Source organism: Lygodium microphyllum, chromosome 15 (genome assembly GCF_053477565.2).
Source record: "Lygodium microphyllum isolate KBCC chromosome 15, Lygodium_microphyllum_v1.1.10, whole genome shotgun sequence".
Taxonomy (NCBI): Eukaryota; Viridiplantae; Streptophyta; class Polypodiopsida; order Schizaeales; family Lygodiaceae; genus Lygodium; species Lygodium microphyllum.
Window position 1 is genome coordinate 137,436,230 of NC_141149.1, and position 18,685 is coordinate 137,454,914.

General features: G+C 42.5%; 1 protein-coding gene across 2 annotated transcripts; it reads left to right on the plus strand.

The window, feature by feature from the left end:
* The first annotated feature begins 9,382 nt into the window (after positions 1-9,382).
* On the plus strand, positions 9,383-16,454 carry LOC148025125 (ABC transporter C family member 8-like). 2 transcript variants are annotated; one of them, XM_087694843.1, is made up of 12 exons: positions 9,403-9,526; positions 9,609-11,337; positions 11,599-11,919; positions 12,033-12,119; positions 12,344-12,979; positions 13,325-13,489; positions 13,618-13,906; positions 14,186-14,400; positions 14,485-14,790; positions 14,898-14,961; positions 15,307-15,546; positions 15,792-16,454. In XM_087694843.1, exons 2-12 carry the CDS (start codon positions 9,838-9,840, stop codon positions 15,902-15,904), a joined length of 3,936 nt encoding a protein of 1,311 aa, XP_087550969.1. In that variant the 5' UTR covers positions 9,403-9,526; positions 9,609-9,837; the 3' UTR covers positions 15,905-16,454. The 2 variants fall into 2 exon arrangements, with proteins under 2 accessions (XP_087550968.1, XP_087550969.1); XM_087694842.1 differs by having other exon boundaries at positions 9,383-11,337.
* Positions 16,455-18,685: the final 2,231 nt, after the last annotated feature.

Sequence of the window (18,685 nt, forward strand, 5' to 3'; positions counted from 1 at the left end):
TACTACAACATTTTGGACTGAGATAGTTACACGGGGGATTCACTAATAGTAATAAGAAGATGCCACTTGTGTGCAAGAAATATATGAAAATACCCCTTATCTACCCCATTTATGGGACCTTACCTTATAAAATGTACCTTCCTTCCCTTAAATAACCCCCCTCCCTTACACTCACGTGGTACCATATGGTAAACCCTAGTGGACCCCCCGGGGATAGTTACTACTCCCGTACACTTGAAAAATAAATCCCCATGTATGGCTATTGGTTGTTAGGTTGCAAAGGAGTTATGCCTTGGAAAACCTCCATCATATACTCATTTGCATGTCTTTGGATGTAAGTTTTTTTCCATGTTCCCAAGGACAAATGCAATAATCTAGATCCTAACTCAGTGAAATGCATCTTTCTTGGTTATAGGGATACAAGTGAGATAAGATATTGCCTATAGGATCCACAAGCTAAGAAGGTCATTTGTAGCCATGATATTGTTTTCCATAAGGAGAAGATGCATAAGCAACCTAAGTATGTAACTGAGGTATGTAGGGTGATATTTCAAGAGGAGCCTCATATTACCGTAGAGCTAGCTAGATAGCCTACTAATATTTCAATGGCCCATGATCATGATATTGGATAGAATGTATAGGCCCGATAGCCTATTTTGAGATAGCTCTATTAGAAATAGACATCATCTTGATTGGTTTGAGTCCTTTATGGACTATATTATGGTAAAGATTTGAGTAAGCCCCTTATGCGTAGAGGTGATAGTCACTCTTGGAAGAGGGCCATGCAGCAAGAGTATAACTCATAATAGAAAAACTATACATGTGATCTAGTTTCTTTCGTCAATAGGAAACATGTAGTGTGATGTGCAAATGGATATATAAGTCCACAAATGCTCCAAGCTAGCATATAAGGCCAAATTATTTGCTAAGGGTTTTAAGCAGGAGCATTGTGTTGACTTTGATGAGATATTTTCTCTTATAGTAGTCAAGATGACTACCCTATGCTTGATGTTGGCCTTGGTTGCTCGATTAGATTTAGATGTCTATCATATAGATGTTAAAATGGCTTTCTTACATGGGAACTTGCATGAGGAGATTTATATGCAGTAGCCTAAGGGATTTCAAGAAAAGGGTAAGAAACACCTACCTAGTATGCAAGAAGTTGAGAAAGAGCATTTATGGTCGTAAGGAGACACCTAGGAAATTGTATCATAAGTTTGATGCATTTATGTGATTGTACTCTTTCTCTCGTAGTGATATGGATTGGTGTCTCTACACAAAGAAGGCTCATGATGGTAGTCTTATTATCCACTTTATGTGGATAATATGTTGATTGTTGGGAGAGCTCATCATGAGCTAGATACTTTGAAGACTCAGCTCAAGAAGAGCTTTGAGATGAAGGACATGGTGTAAACCTCGCATATTCTTGGGATATGCATCATGCATGATTGCTCTAAGGGACTCCTTTACTTATCGTAGAAGGAGTACATACAAAATATCCTTGAGTGCTTCCATATGTAGGATGTTAAGCCTATTTGTTGTCCTTTACCTTCCCATGTGAAGGTGAATCATGTAGATTGTCCCTGATCAAGTAAGCAAAAGTCCAAGATGGGCAAGATCGCTTATGCATCTGCAGTGGGTAGTTTATATATATGCCATGATAGCCACTCATCTAGCATTTACAGGAGTTATGGTATGCTATATAGCTACACTTGACCAATGACATTGGGACACCGTAAAGAGTATCAAATGTAGGGCCTTGTCTACTGCCAAGGCAGAGTATGTTACATCCATTGAGGCTTGTAAGGAGGCCCTATGGTTATGTTGTTTGGTAACAAACCTTGATATTACTATTAGTCATACACTGCATTCATATTTTATGAGTGCCATCTAGTTGGCTAAGAATCTGATCTTCTATGTAGAGGCAAAGTACATTGAGGTGTGCTATCACTTCATCAAGGAGGTGGTAGAGGATAAGTTTTTTTATCTTGTCAAGATCTTGATTGACGAGAATCCTGCAGATCTACTCACTAAAAGTGTCTTAGTAGAACGTTTCGCTTTCCTTAGGATAAGTTTGTTAAGCTTGTCAAGATCTTGATTGACGAGAATCATACAAATCTGCTCACCAAAAGTCTCTCAGTGGAACGTTTTGCATTCCTTAGGAAGATATTCTCCCTTCTTCTTCTTCTCTCTTTTTCTCTCCTTTTCTTCTCTCCCTGCTTTTCTTCTCTCTCTCTCTCTCTTTCTCTCTTTTCCCCCCTCTCTCCTCTATTTGCCTTCTCTCTCTCTCTCTCTCTTTTATATTTGAACTTTTCTCTCTCTATTCTCCCCTTCTCTCTCTCCCCCTTCCTCCCACTCTCTCTACCTTCTATTTTAATTTATTTTCTCTCGTCTCCTTATTCTCTCTCTCTCCCCCCATTTCTTCTCCCCCTCTCTCATCTCTTTTCCTACTCTCTCCCTCCTCTTATTTCCTTTTCTTATTATTATTATTATTATTATTATTCTCTCTCTCTCTCTCTCTCTCTCTCTCCCCCCCCCTTCATTCTCTCTTTAAACTTGTTTCTTTTCTCTTTCTCTCTCTCTCTTAAATTTTACCTTTCCTCTCTCTCTTTGTTCATGATCTCTCTTCTTCTTCTTCTCTCCCTTCTTTTCTTTTCTCTCTGTCTCCCCTTTTCTTCTCCCCCCTCTCTCTACTATTTTTCTTCTCTCTCGCTTTCTCTCTCTTATTTTTTTCTTTTTAATTCTCTCTCTTTTAAATTTGGTATTTCCTCTCTGTCTCTATTCCCCCTCTCTCTTCTTCATCTTCTTTCTTTAAATTTTTTCTTTTCTCTCTCCCTTTTAAATGTTATCTTTCCTCTCTCTATAATTCTCTCTTCTTCTTCTTCTCTCCTTGTTTTTCTTCTCTCTCTCCCCCCTTTTGTTATCCCCTCTCTCTCCCCTCTTTTTCTTCCATCTCCTTCTCCTCTTTTTTCATTTTTTCTCTTCTTCTTCTTGTTCTTCTCTCTCTCTCTCTCTCTCTCTCTCTCTCTTCCTTTTTTATCCTCTCTTTCTCTCTCTTTTATAATTGATCTTTCCTATATATATATATATATATATATATATATATATATATATATATATATATATATATATATATATATATATATATATATATATATATTCTTCATTCTCTCTCTCTCTCTCTCTCTCTCTCTCTCTTGCATCAAAAGAAAAAAGAGCGAAGTTATTAAAAAGTCTAATCTAACTAAAAGAGGAGGAGAAGAGAGAGAGAAACTTTTAATTTAAAAAGGGGGAGAAAGAGATGTTTGTGAAAAGTTAGATTTAATTAAAAAAGAGAGAGCCTGCAAGAGAGAGAGAGGTAGATAAACTAAAAAGGGGAGGAAGAAGACAAAGGGAGCGATTAAATGTGAAAAAATGGGGTTTTTAATTTTAAAATGGAGGTTTAGGAAGGGGAGAGGTTTGGAAAGCACTCTAGAGGTTTGGGACATTTATAAAAGAGAAAGCTTGGGAGAGAGAGAGAGAGAGAGAGAGAGAGATCCTACACATGAGAGAGAGGGGTGTTAAATTAAAAAGGGAAGGTTTAGGAAGGGGAGAGGTTTGGAAAGCCCTTTGGAGGTGCGGGGCTTTTCGAAACCTACAACCAAAATAATATAGTAGTGAGATTATGTTTTTGCTATAGTTTTTTAGTATTGACAATCCACCTCTCTTTTCTCTTCTAAAAGGAGTCGTATATGCTCCTTTGCATTTTGTTTGGCTCTACAAGGGCTCCATGGGCACTAGGACCCATGCAAGTGTAGGGCATTATGACACTTGTAAAGCAATGGTGTTTAACCTCTCTCTCTCTCTCTCTCTCTCTCTCTCTCCTCTCTCTCTCTCTCAACTCATTGTACACTAATTATACCCCAATAAACTTAGTTTTTGCAATATATAAAGAACACAACACCCTCTCTTATTATTTTTTTACAAAAACATAATGCACCTTTGCGAGAGAACACGAAAAACATTACATAGGTATCAAGGTCCATATCAAGTTTGGATGTGCAATCCCCCCTCCTTCAAACTATCACATTACCATAAAAAGTTCACATGTTTATCTTAAGCTCTCTCTCTCTCTCTCTCTCTCTCTCTCTCTCTCTCTCTCTCTCTCTCTCTCTCTCTCTCTCTCTCTCTCTCTCTCCATGTTCTCGTAGGAAATATGCATAAAACCTACAAATTATATTGATCAAACAATTTATTTAACACTACCTAAGCAAACTCATTAAAGAAAGTTATCCTAGCCCATTACTGGTGCATGGAAAATGCTTGATTACATAAATCCTATCCCAAGCTTAGATTGGGTCTAGCACATAGTAAAAGCGTCAAGAATATAGCTCTTAAAATTAGTCCCTTGATATCTTTTTCCCTTTCAATATTTTCACATCATAGAGACTTCCTTTCTAGTTGTTGCCTTATGTCATTGACAAGCTTACAAAACCTATATACATGTATACCATACAGTATCACATGCACACATGTGATATGTTATCCATACACTAACCTAAGTAACATCACAACACAAAATGTTACATCTCCACCTTTTATACCTAGCCCTAGTTCTCATGACTTATGCTCATTTCTTAGAACTAAGACTAAGGTAAATATGCTACATGACAAGCCATCCCCTCCTAAAGAAGTTTTGTCCTCAAAATTAGAAAATATAAGACAATGTACAATGGATGCTCAAGATGACAAGTCCTACAATATGTAGGCCCTTGTTGTGGAAGTATCCACATAATTGTGAAGATAAAGATCTCTAATGAAATAAGTACAATAAAAGGTTAAAATGTGAATTTCCTATCGATCATTAAGGAACATGGCTGATCATAGTAAAACTTCCATAACTCTTCTTCGGTAGCTCAAAATCTAACAAGTGAAGTGTTGAATCAATGTAGACAAGATTAGCCATATTCTCAAGGCATAAAAACTAGAACTTGGTGGAGCTATGGTATTTTAATACATTATAGGAATTCAATTCAACAAGCTATATGTTTAATGAATTCAACCTTCTTCCTTAGATACTTCCATTATTACTAGTGCTTTTTGAGTAAAGATAAAATTTCATAGCAGTTGAGGTACTTTGAAATAATCATCACCATCTGTTTCAAATAGAATATCAAACTCTGCCCGAGATTGATGTATATTTGAAAGGTAGAGCTCAAGTGGAAGTACACAGGCGAAAGCAAAAAGCAAAGTAAGAGCTATGATAGATGGAGCAAGAGTGCTATATATATATATATATATATATATATATATATATATATATATATATATATATATATATGTATGTATGTATGTATGTATGTATGTATGTATGTATGTATGTATGTATGTATGTATGTATGTATGTATGTATGTATGTGTGTGTGTATAAAATTTAAAAGATAATAAAAAAATTAAAGAGAGAATGAAGATAGAGAGAAAAAGAAAAAATGAAAAAATAGGAGAGGAAGAGAGAAAGAAAAGAGAGAGAGAGAGAGAGAGAGATATATATATATATATATATATATCTCTCTCTCTTTCTTTCCTTTTTTAAATCAAAAGTTTCTCTCCCTCTCTCTCTTCTACCCCTCTTTTAGTTAGATTAAACTTCTTAATTTAAACTTTCCTCATTTTTTCTTTTTCTCTTTTAATTAAATAGTTTTAAAAGTCCTTTTGATAATTTCCCCTTTTAACTAAATTTTTTGGGCATAATTCTTCACATACTTTGAGAGAGAGAGAGAGAGAGAGAGAGAGAGAGAGAGAGAGAGAGAGAGAATTATAAAGGAAAGATAAAATGTGTGTGAGAGAGAGAGAATTAAAAAATGAAAAAAGAGGAGAGAGAGAAGGAAAAGAGAGGAGAGAGGGGGAGAAGAAAGAGAGAGAGAGAGAGAGAGAGAGAGAGAGAGAGAGAGAGAGAGAGAGAGAGAGAGAAGAAAAGCAAGAAGAGGAAAAAAATGTGAGCGAGAATATGAACACAAAGAGAGAATTACAGAGAGGGAAGATGAAATTTAAAAGAGAGAGAGAGAAAGAAAATGAAAAAAAATTAAAGAGAATGAAGAGAGAGAGAAGAAGAATAATTAAAAAAAGTGAAAGAGGAGAGGGAGAGAGAAGGAAAAGAAAGAAGAGAGCGGAGAAGAAAAAGAGAGAGAGAGAGGGAGAGAAGAAAAAGAAGAAGAGAGAGAGGGGGGAACACAAAGAGAATTATAGAGAAAGGAAAGTTAAAATTCAAAAGAGAGAATAAAAAAGTAAAAAAAAAGTAGAGAGAGAGAGAGAGGAGAGAAGAGAAGAGAAGAAAAGGAGAGAGAAGAAGAAGAAAAAGAGAGAATATGAACACAAAGAGCGCATTATAGAGAGAAGAAATATAAAATTTAAAGGAGAGAGAGAGAGAAGAAAAAAATTGAAGAGAGAATGAATAGAGAGAGAGAAGAAGAAGAAGAAGAAGAAGAAGAAAAAGAAGAAGAAAAGGAAAAAGAGGAGGAAGAGAGAAGGAAAAGAGTGGAGAGAGGGGGAGGAGGAGAAGAGCGAGAGAGAGATAGATAGAGAGAGTGAGTGAGTGAGAGCAAGTACATGAGAGAAAATAAACTAAAATAAAAGGCAAAGAGAAAAAAATCTAGACATAGGGAATTGGAGAGAGAGGAAAAATAGAAACAGAAGGGGAAGAGAGAGAGAGAGAGAAGAAAAAAATTAGAAATAAAAGGGGAAAATAGGAGAGAGAAAGAGGAGAAATAGATTGTCAAGCATGGCAACTTTGCTTGTCGCTTCTTCGTGTCGCGAAGTGGCCTAGAGTTCCGTGCTGTGGAATGCTAGTGAGTAATAATTGGGCTTTGGGTCTTCCTCTTAAGGATCACATTTTCCAATGGAGAATCTTGGTTTGCACCTTCCTATTTGGAGAGAAGTTGAACAAAAGGCATCTCTCTAAAGGAAAATGCAAGTGTGGTGCATTAGAATCATTGTCACATGTCTTCTAGGATGGCTGTATCTCACAGAATGTTTGGCAGGAAGCCCTCGCTTATCTTAGAATAGATGGTGAAGAGGAAAGTTACATCAAATCTTGTGTGCTAGGACTTTTGGAGCTGATAGTGGAGGAAGGGTATGGACTTTCAAAGTCTATGATGTAATGTACTTCAGTTTATTTGGGAAGCGCGACTTCTCATCTTGAGCATCCATTGTACATTGTCCTATATTTTCTAATTTTGAGGACAAAACTTCTTTAGGAGGGGATGGCTTGTCATGTAGCATATTTACCTTAGTCTTAGTTCTTAGAAATGAGCATAAGTGAGCATAAGTCATAAGAACTAGGGCTAGGTATAAAAGGTGGAGATGTAACATTTTGTGTTGTGATGTTATTTAGGTTAAGTATATGTATAGTGTATGGATGACATATCACATGTGTGCATGTGATATTGTATGGTATACATGTATATAGGTTTTGTAAGCTTGTCAATGACATAAGGCAACAACTAGAGAGGAAGTCTCCGCGATGTGAAAATATTGAAAGGGAAAAAGATAGCAAGGGACTAATTTTAAGAGCTATATTCTTGAGGCTTTTACTATGTGCTAGACCAAATCTAAGCTTGGGATAGGATTTATGTAGTTAAGCATTTTCCATGCACCAGTAATGGGCTAGGATAACTTTCTTTAATGAGTTTGCTTAGGTAGTGTTAAAGAAATTGTTTGATCAATATAATTTGTAGGTTTTATGCATATTTCCTATGAGAACATGGAGAGAGAGAGAGAGAGAGAGAGAGAGAGAGAGAGAGAGAGAACTTAAGATAAACATGTGAACTTTTTATGGTAATGTGATAGTTTGAAGGAGGGGGGGATTGCACATCAAAACTTGATAGGGACCTTAATACCCATGTAATGTTTTTCGTGTTCTCTCGCAAAGATGCATTATGTTTTTGTCAAAAAATAATAAGAGAGTGTGTTGTGTTGTTTATATATTGCAAAAACTAAGTTTATTGGGGTATAATTAGTATATAAGGAGTTTAGAGAGAGAGAGAGAGAGAGAGAGAGAGAGAGAGAGAGAGAGAGAGAGAGAGGGGTTAAACACCATTGCTAGAGAGAGGAAGTACAAAATTTAAAAGAGAGAATTAAAAAGAAAAAAATAAGAGAGAGAAAGAGAGAGAGAGAGAAAAAATAGTAGAGAGAGGGGGAGAAGAAAAGGGGAGATAGAGAGAAAAGAAATGTAGGGAGAGAAGAAGAAGAAGAGAGATTATGAACAAAGAGAGAGAGAGAGGAAATAAAATTTAAAAGAGAGAGAAAGAGAAAAGAAAAAAGAGAAAATAAACAAATTTAAAGAGAGAGAGAGAGAGAGGAAGAAGAAGAAGAAGAAAAAGAAGAAGAGAGAGAGAGGGGGGAACACATAAAGATAATTATAGAGAGAGGAAATTTAAAATTTAAAAGAGAATACAAAAGTTAAAAGAGAGAGAGAGAGAAGGAAAAGAGAGGAGAGAGGAGGGGAGAAGAAAAGGGGAGAGAGAGAGAGAGAGAGAGAGAGAGAGAGAAAAGAGAAGAGAAGGAGAGAGAGAAGAATAAGAAAAATAGAGAATATGAACACAAAGAGAGCATTATAGAGATAAATATAAAATTTAAAGGAGAGAAAGAGAGAGAAAAGAAAAAATTTGAAGAGAGAATGAATAGAGAGAGAGAAGAAGAAGAAGAAAAGGAAAAAGAGGAGGAAGAGAGAAGGAAAAGAGTGGAGACTCGGAGAGAGGGGGAGGAGGAGAAGAGAGAGAGAGAGAGAAGATGGTGAAGAGGAAAGTCACATCCAATCTTTGTGTGCCAGGAGTTTTGTAGTTGATAGTGGAGGGAGGTTATGGACTTTCAAAGTCCGTGATGCAATCATCAATGTACTTCGGTTTATTTGGGAAGCGCGAGTGAGGGCTAAAGAGTTCAATTCATGGGGGACTACAGGATGGCAAAGTCAGTGTTGGAGGGCTAAAGGATGGCAACGTTAGTGTTGGAGGGCTAAAGAGTTCAATTGGCAAGGGGTGATATTACGCACAAGCATAATAGCATTTCTGGTTTTGCGCTATTGAAATTTGACACTCTTGGTTTTGTCGTAAACTCTGATATTTACAAACACATATTTACCATCTTTTCGCGTCAAAAGAAAAAAGCTGCAGGGATTCAGGGAAGGGCTTTTTTCTTTTTTGGCCCTCCACGATCGGATTATGGATACTCCTCAAATGAGCCGTGAACTACGTTGACTGGTAGCTAACTGAAAAGTTAATTTAAGCGACGCGAACATAAAACTATGGACCTTGCTCTTATATTATTTACATTTTCACATTATTATTTATCATTGATTTATTGACCGTTTTACGTATGGGTGAGGAGCTCTCGTTGGAGACGTAGCCTGGTCGTCATCCTCTCCTCCTCTCCGTGTCTCGACTCTCATGTGAGCGGAGCCGGCTCATCTACCTGCGGTCCCGGCACCGTCCCGCAGTTCGCAGCCATTGCTGGCCCGCCGGCCGAGAAGAGAAGCAGAGAAAAAGACTAGGCTGTAAGGATGATTGCGGCAGGCGTGACTTCATTTCTGCTTTATTGGTGGTGTATTACAATTTAAGTTGCTTCTCGTCTCACAGTGAGAGTGAGGCTAGACCGGTCTTCACATCCTGATCCGGCGTGGCGCAGTCTTGGCCAGGCACCCATTGACGGAGTGAAGAATCTGGTTCCCCTCTCGCAATCTTGATCTCAATCCTCTTTCGAATGTGAATCGTCTATCTATTCGTGTCGACCTCAGGTTAATTTGAACCTGATATCTAAGGTGATACGATACGTTGAAATCCAGCTCGTGCGGCCCCAGCTGCCGCCATGGCCACAGCGTCGGCGGAGCAGCTGAAGAAGCCATTGCTGGAGAGCACGTCAGAGGAAGCGGGGCCACGAGACTACTACGGCGAGTGCAGCTGGCCAGGGTACGTATTGTTCACGTTCGCGCAACCGCTACTCAAGCTCGGCAACGGGCGGCGGCTGACGCCGAAGGACCTGCCGCCGGTGCCGGAGGGGCTGCGGTCGGAGATGCTGTTATCGGAGTTCCAGAGGGTGTGGGAGCAGCAGCAGAAGGAGCGGGGGGGGCACTCGGTGATAAGGGCCCTGGCGGCGTGCCTGTGGAAGGACCTAGCCATAACGGGGGTGTGCGCCTTCCTTAAGGGAGTGGGGACGCTGTCGGGCCCGATTTTCTTGTACTTCTTCGTGGATTATGCGTCCGGGAATGTGCGGTTCCGGCAGGAGGGAGTGGTGCTGGTGGCGAGCCTGCTGGGGGTGAAGCTGATGGAGAACTTGGCGCAGCGGCACTGGTACTACGGCGCGCGGGTACTGGGCTCGAAGATGCAGTCGACGATGGTGGCGGCGGTGTACCGGAAGGAGCTGTGCCTGTCGAGCGGGGGCCGGCGGCGGCACACGACGGGCGAGATAGTGAACTACATCTCGGTGGACGCGTACCGGCTGTGCGAGTTCGCGTGGCGGCTGCAGTGGGGGTGGCTGGTGCTGGCGGTGCTGGCGGGGGCCCTGGGCATCTCCTTCTGGGTGGTGGGCCTGGCCACCCTGCCGGCGCTGGCCATTATCCTGGGCGTGCTGGTGTTCCTGTCGCCGCTCGTCCGCGCCATGCAGCACGCGCAGCGCCAGTTCATGGCTACCCAGGACGAGCGGCTGCGCGCCACCAGCGAGGTCCTGCAGGGCATGAAGGTGATCAAGCTGCAGGCGTGGGAGGAGCAGTTCGACGCCTTCATCCAGGGGCGCCGCGCCACCGAGTTCCGCTGGCTAGCCCTCACCCAGCGCAAGCGCACCCACGTCACCGTCATCTACTGGCTCCTCCCCATCGTCCTCACCTGCGCCGTCCTTCTCACCTGCCTCCTCCTCGGCACCCCGCTCACCTCCACCCTCGTCTTTACCGTCCTCGCCACCTTCCGCATCATCCAGGACCCCATCCGCATGGCCCCCGAGGTCTATTCCTCCTTCATCCAGGCCCAGGTCTCCTTCGCGCGCCTGGAGAAGTTCCTGCTGGAGGACGAGCTGCCCATGGAGGCTCTTGTCGACGACGGGCAGGCTGATGATCATAATGGTCATGATCTGCACAGTCAGAACGAGCGGCCTGTGAATGGGCCGGCCTCTTATAACTCTGCCTATGCTGTGCGAGTGGATTCGGCCACTCTCGGCTGGAACGACCCAGACGACTCTAACAGGAAACCCACCCTCAGAGGCCTCAACCTTGTGGTGAAGAGAGGCGAGAAGGTCGCCGTGTGTGGAGCAGTCGGCTCGGGCAAGTCTTCTCTTCTCCTGGCCCTTCTGGGGGAGGTCCCCAAGCTCTCAGGAACAGTAAGTGAATTGAGATTATCCCCACCCGTTTTGGTCATACCTTTGATTTCAAATACCCACTACGTTCCACTTGATCTTTCAAATATTGATTCAATCGAATTTCACCTTTGCTTCAATACTTCCGGACAGGATAAATTATGCTTCAATCGATACTTCCAACCTCTTTATAGTAATTAAGCTGGGGCTTCAGTAAATCCTTCGACTTTGGACCAGGAATGATCTTACAATCTGTTCTGTGCTTTCATCTAATGACCTCATCAGGTGCACCTGAGTGGCAGGATTGCTTATGTGCCCCAGTCAGCATGGATCCAGACTATGAGCGTGAGGGACAACATCCTCTTCGGCAAACCCTATGACAGGGAAAGATACTTGAACGCTGTTCGAGCCTGTGCTCTCGAGGAGGACATCAAGGGTTTCAGCCATGGCGACTTGACCGAGATCGGTGAGAGAGGCATCAATATGAGTGGCGGTCAAAAGCAGCGAATTCAATTGGCGAGGGCAGTGTACAACGACGCTGATATCTATTTACTGGACGATCCATTTAGCGCAGTCGATGCACAGACAGCTTCCATTCTTTTTCATGTAACCTTCTTTTCTCGTTACTTTTGCACACTTCTATACTTCAGGAGTTTGATGTCTTGGTATACTTTGATATGCTCAATGTGATACTGACAAGTTGCCATGCGTTTGGGCAGGACTGCGTGATGGGTGCTCTGGGAAAGAAGACCGTGATTCTAGTGACACATCAGATCGAGTTCCTTCCTTCAGTGGATACTATTCTGGTGAGTTCCTATGAGCTACCAATCCGGTTGATCCTATTTCCATACATTCAACTATCTACAGTCAGTGTGATCGATCCAACATTTAACCTTGGTAGTCACAAGTTTACTCTATTTGAAATGAAACAATGGAGGTACCGATGGGGACATGTTAAAACGCAGGCAACCACCAAAACACTCACAAGTTGTTGTTGTTGCCGCTGTTGTTCTATCCTTCCTGCTATCAGGTGATGCAATATGGAGAGATCAAGCAAGCGGGAACCTACGATGATTTGCTGGAATCAGGACAAGCGTTCCATCAGCTTGTGTCAGCCCACGAGCAGGCCTTGCACACTGTAATCCAAGATGGGGAAGAAGGCAAAGTAGGGGCAGCGCGTACCGGCAGTAAACCCGAAGAAGATTACGCAGGCACTCAGTTCCGGAAGATCCAGAAAAGGCTGAGCCGAGAGGAGTCCTTAAGTGAGAATGGTCCCGGGACATCTACACAGCTTGTACAGGACGAGGCCATGGAGCTTGGCAAAGTGGGGCTGAAACCTTATCTGAACTATGTCAAGATATCCAACTCCATCTTTGTTGGGCTTGTGTTGATTCTTGCACAACTAGTGTTCTCTGGGGCTCAGCTCTACAGCAATCTATGGTTGGCCAACGGAGTCAGTAATTCGGCCATTTCCTCACAACTCCTGGTTGGGATCTATGGCGGGGTGTCGGTTATCTGCATTCTTATGTTTGCCTTGAGAAGCCACATGATTGTTCTTCTAGGCCTGCGCTCTTCTAAGGCCTTCTTCACCCGACTGATGACCTGCATCATGAAAGCTCCCATGTCTTTCTTTGATGCCACACCGTCTGGAAGAATTCTCAATCGGGTAGGATATTCATTCCTTGTTGTCACGTTTTATTTTCGTGTTGTTATTTCCTGATTTAAGACGTCACAAAATTTTTAAGGCGAATTCCCACTAAAACCCCCACATTGCGAATTAAGACGACATCGTGAGCTTTTGCGAGGGTAGCCCCCTGCCCCCAACTGCAGAAGCTCATGATGTTGAACACTACAGGGAGAAACAAGGGCATAGAGCCCTTTTCCGACGTGGGAAAATGTCAGAACTTCTTCTGTATTCGTTTGTGTCTTGCTTGTTGTTATGACATCCTGATTGAAGATTTGTTCATGTCAATTTGGCTGAGGATTTTTTCTTTTTTCTTGTTATTTCAAGGTTTCAGTGGACATGAGCGTGATTGACCTTGACATTCCATTCTCCATTGCAACTGTCCTGGGAACAGCACTTGATGTTCTGACAATCATTGTGGTCACCTGTATAGTAACCTGGCAGATAATCATACTTCTTGTTCTTGTCCTTGTGATGGCTCATTATCTGCAGGTATGTACTTGAAGCTAAGGAATATCTTAGCCTCATTGCACCTTTTGTAAGGTCATGGTGGTCTCTGTCGGTACATTTTTTTCTCCTTTGACTCATGTTTTGAACCCTGATCGACATTCTGTGCTCAGCGATATTATAGTGCTGCTGCTACAGAGCTCAATAGGATCAACTCCACAACCAAGGCTCCCATTGTGAACAGTGCTGCTGAGACGATGAGTGGCACTGCCGTCATCCGTGCATTTAGACAGACTGAGAGGTTCAGAAGACGTAACCTTGCACTTATTGATCGAGATAGCAGTGCTTATATATACAAATTTGCCGCTTTAGAGTGGATGGTCAGTCGGGGTGAATTGAGCTGCACTGTTGTGCTTGTTTCTGCTGCTGCTCTTGTCCTTTTCCAAGGAAGTGTTTCAGGAGGTTTGTATACAGTTCTGGTGTTGATGTATCCGTAAACAAATTACTGTTTAACTAATGTGTATTTGGGAGTTCACACCTTGTGCTCCACATTCGCGAGAGGTTGTTGAATTGCCCCCCCTTAAGCTGCATATGTATATAATGGCCCATGGGTATATTTAGAAGTTTACCGGTCAGCCTAGTCAAATAGTCAAGGACGATTCCCTCTGCTATGTCTAGTAATAACCTAATTCCTTGAGTGATAAGCGAGTTGATGTACTTTTTGTGGTTCCTGTTTGCCAGGATTTGCGGGCCTGGCTGTCACATATGCCCTCGCCCTAGGCAACTCCTTGGTAGTGTTCTCAATCTGGCAGTGCTTCTTAGCAATCTTCATTGTATCAGTTGAGCGAATTAAGCAGTATTTGGAGCTTCCAAGTGAAGCTCCTGCCATTATTGAGTCAAACCGGCCTCCTTCCCAATGGCCAAACAAGGGAGAAGTTGTTCTTGATAACCTTCAGGTACCAAGCGAGTCGATGTTTTTTGAGTCTCGAGTTGGATCCAATATACCACCTCACACCGAGATGATTGATGGTTTTTGGCAGATTCGGTACAGAGAAAATTCGCCTCTCGTCCTGAAAGGAATTACATGTACGTTTGTCGGAGGCCAGAAGATTGGTGTAGTTGGCCGCACTGGCAGCGGCAAAACAACATTAATTAGTGCTCTATTTCGGCTCGTTGAGCCAGCAGATGGAAGGATTTTGATAGATAATGTTGACATCGTCTCAATAGGCTTGCACGATCTACGGTTTAAATTGGGAATCATACCTCAAGAGCCAGTCCTGTTCCAAGGAACTGTCAGGACCAACTTGGATCCCTTGAATCAGTACAAGGACACAGAGCTGTGGGAGGTAAGTGATGAAGTGTTTGTTGGATCAGCAACCGATGTTTCCCTAGCTTGTATTTTGAAGCTTATTCAGTAATTCTTAATGGGCGGTATTCCGATTGGACGATTCAGACATTGAGGAAGTGTCAGCTTGCGGAAGTGATTGAGGTATTGCCACTGAAGCTGGAGTCACCAGGTGAGCAGTCCTTGTTAAGTAGCATGTACTGCTAAATGTCTGATCTTCATACTTGACCCCAAAAATCCCTTCGTTCATACTTGACCCCAAAAATCCCTTCGATACCCGATCACCTCTTTTCAAGTCAAACTTAATGATATTGGATAGTGCTATTTGTTAGTGTTTGCTATCGTCTTGCATGAATGGATTAATCAGTGAAGTGATTGTCGTGGGTGCATGCATTAACGTGATTGTGAAGAGTGATTGTTTATCTTGTTATAGTTTTGGATGGATCAGCAAAGTGATTGTTGTCAGGGGCATTCTAACTAAAGCGATCGATCGTTCTTGAATTTCAAAAAATGGCAGTAAGCGATCAAGGGGAGAACTGGAGTGCAGGACAACGGCAGCTCTTCTGTCTTGGCCGTGTATTGCTGAAGCGGAGCCGAGTTCTGGTTCTTGATGAGGCAACTGCATCCATAGATTCCGCTACAGACGCCCTTTTGCAGGAAGTTATTCGGGATGAATTCGCAGCATGTACGGTCATAACAGTGGCGCACAGAATACCTACTGTCATCGACAGTGACATGGTTTTAGCCTTACGCGATGGTAAGAGAAGCTCGATGCCGTGTGTATATTGTTCTTCTTCTCTGTGAAAATTTTGGTGGTCAACGTAGCTGCCTAGCAGCAGATGAAGTGAATCCTAGAATGTCTGACGTGGACTCTGGTACAGTTTTCGTGTTTCGATTAAAACTTGAGTAGGAACATAAGATCGGGAGTTTATATAATCATGATGGGAACAGAGTCCATGTTTGATATGAACACAATCTCTTGCTGATGGGTGGGATGGGCAGGGGTGGCCAAGGAGTTTGACGCGCCGAGGAAGCTGATTGATCAGAAGACATCACTGTTTGCCCAGCTTGTGGCGGAGTATTGGGCGCAAGCAGGCCGCAACAGTGGTAGCTAGCTAGCATTATATAAAGCACACCAGCGGCGGCGGCGGCGGCGGCGGCGGCGGCGGCAGAGTAGGAAAATTTCGAGGAAGAGGAAGTAAATCCTTTTTGCAGTCTGCACCATCGTTCCAAATACTCTGGATTATTAAGCATACTACATAGGCCTCTTATAGGCTGCTACGTGTATATTTTATACGAGGCCGAGCTTCGAACTTCGAACTTTCGAAGGCCATTTTTGTTTCAAATTTCCACAATTCTGACTCATGACGACGATCAAATGACGTGTCGCAAGGTGCATGCATCTAATGACGTCGCCGGACACGTGTCCTAGGGAGGGAGGCACGCTTCCAAGAAAAGTGCTCGTGTTTTTTGTCCGTCATGATGTGGCGCATGAGGGCCTCGTGACTTAAAAAGTCTCTCAACGCATGCCGCCGTTCGTACTGCGGCCAAGAAACCGAAAAGTTTCGAACGACACCGATCGTTGTAAATTGTAATAATCATTTGCTACCTACAAGACGGTAAAAATTTAGGCAGGATTTCAATCAAAGGACCCTCTCTCCACCAAGCCCTTAGCCCAGCTTTGCACCCGCAAATGGGCAATGGGAGTCTGGAGAGGGCGTGGCCCAAAGTGATCTCCGATCCAATCAACATAATAATGTTTTAACAATTTTCAATTTTTAATTGGAGCACCCCGCACATCTCGCTGCATTAAATGCTTTTTGGGGTGTCGAACGAGGTTGTGTACCCAAGGCTTGGTGAGATCAGGTTCAAAATTTCCCATCAAAATTCTCAAACTCTAGCGTCTAGGCAATGGCACATGCCACAAGTGCTTAAACAATTTGCCTTTGGTCATATGCAGGGCGATTTTCCCACGGTGCGATTCACAATTGCACCTTGAATAGATCGAATGCTTTTGAAAGGGGATAGGCTACAGATGTAGTTGACTCTTCCCATGAGCAACTTCAAAGGTCGTTCCCTCTCACAAACGAGCCAGTCAACAAAGGGGATAGGCTACAAATGTAGCTGACTTCCCATGAGAACACTATATTAGGGAATTTGGGAATTTCCATGCACTTTGGGAATCCCCAATATCTTTATTATTTGACCACATGGTCAAATCTTATTGTCTTATTTAAAGGAGAAGTCTACCCTAAATGCTATATAAACTATCTTTCCAAATCCCACTTTCAAATATAGATCAAGATTCAGGCATGTGGTCAAATATTTATCACTTATTTGAAATTGGAACTTGGGAAATTCCCAAATTCTCTAATATGGTGTTTGAGTATCTTCAAAGGTCATTCCCTCTCACAAACGACCCAGTCAACAAAAAGTTTGTTGTAACACACACATCATTTGATAGTTACGGGATATACTACCTAGGTTTGCAAGTAAAGAGAGCTTGTAATAGTTATTGTAGAGGGAGCTCATCTCTCAACCGCCAAGACCCATAGATTGCTTATTGTTCAAGCGTTTTCAGTGAGCATCTACGGCTCTCTCACACCTAGGCGACGCGCCTTCGATCCTATCGGGGTGTAGTGAGCTTACCTTGATGCCCGAATGAGTTGCCTCCTCCCTCAAGCACACCGGTAGTTCCACGATTCGTGTTGCAAGCTCAAGCATCCTCAAGCCTCCACCTCCCTCCATAGTTGCGCACGAGATGAGAGAGGAAAAGAAGATGAGAGGAGATGATGGAGAGCTTTACCTCCAAGATCCCTCGCCTCACTCCCTCACTCCCTCATATACTCTTTCTCTCAAGCACACACAAGCAAGCAAAGATAAGAGGACGAGTCCGCTTTTGCCACATGCCAAAAGAATGAGCTTCTCTATTCACTTTTTGGCTTCTATATATAACCCTAAATTCCTTTTGGGCAGTCATCCCTTTTTTACATGACCAGCCATTGTGGCAAGGTCCTCTTTTCCATTTCCTTCTATTTACATTATCTCTTTATCTATGCTTGCCTACCTTTTATAATTTTGCTCAAGAGGGAGCTTGGCATTCTTTTACAATAGTTTTAGAGACGCTTCACATTTAAAAATGTGCTTTTGCCTTTGACTTGATTTTTGAGGCTGCCCTTGCACTTTCAATCGTTTCTTCTCTTGCTTTTTCCGCTGTGTCCGATTTCCTTCCGGGTCACCTCTTTTAGCAACTTGTGCTTTTCCACTTTTGCTGCTTTCTTCTCGGCTGGATTTTTTGAGTTTGTATACAAGCCATTGCGAGGGATGGTGTTGAATGGACTGGCCCTTGAAATTGAAGACATAGTTGGAGTGGATCTCTCCTTGACATCGACCTTGAGTGGGTTTGTCCTCTGAAATTGATGTGTTAGGTGGATCTCCCCTTGGAGAATGGATCTCTCTCTGACGTCGACCTTGAGTGGGTTTGTCCTTTGAAATTGATGTGTTAGGTGGACCTCCCCTTGGAGAATGGCAAGCAGGCAGATTGATACTTTGAAATTGACGATGGTGTTAGATGGATCCGTCCTCTTGCCCTCCACGGTTGCTACGCCGCAATCTTAACATGGCTTTTCTCTATTTCCTTGAAGGTTCCTTATCCCTTTGCTGATGGTGGTTTGACATGCTGACATAATGAAATACATTGCACCTTGCGCTTTTCTTGTGAGAGCCTTCGGAGGTTCTCCCTCATCCTTGAGAGGACCTCGCCAAAGTAGTTGGAACTTCTCACGTTTTTTCTCAAGTTGCCATCTCCTTTACTGTTTCTACTTAAGAGTAAAATGAGCTTCTTCACTCACTTTTTGACGAGGGACTTCCGTGGTGGTTCCTTGCATCATGTGGAT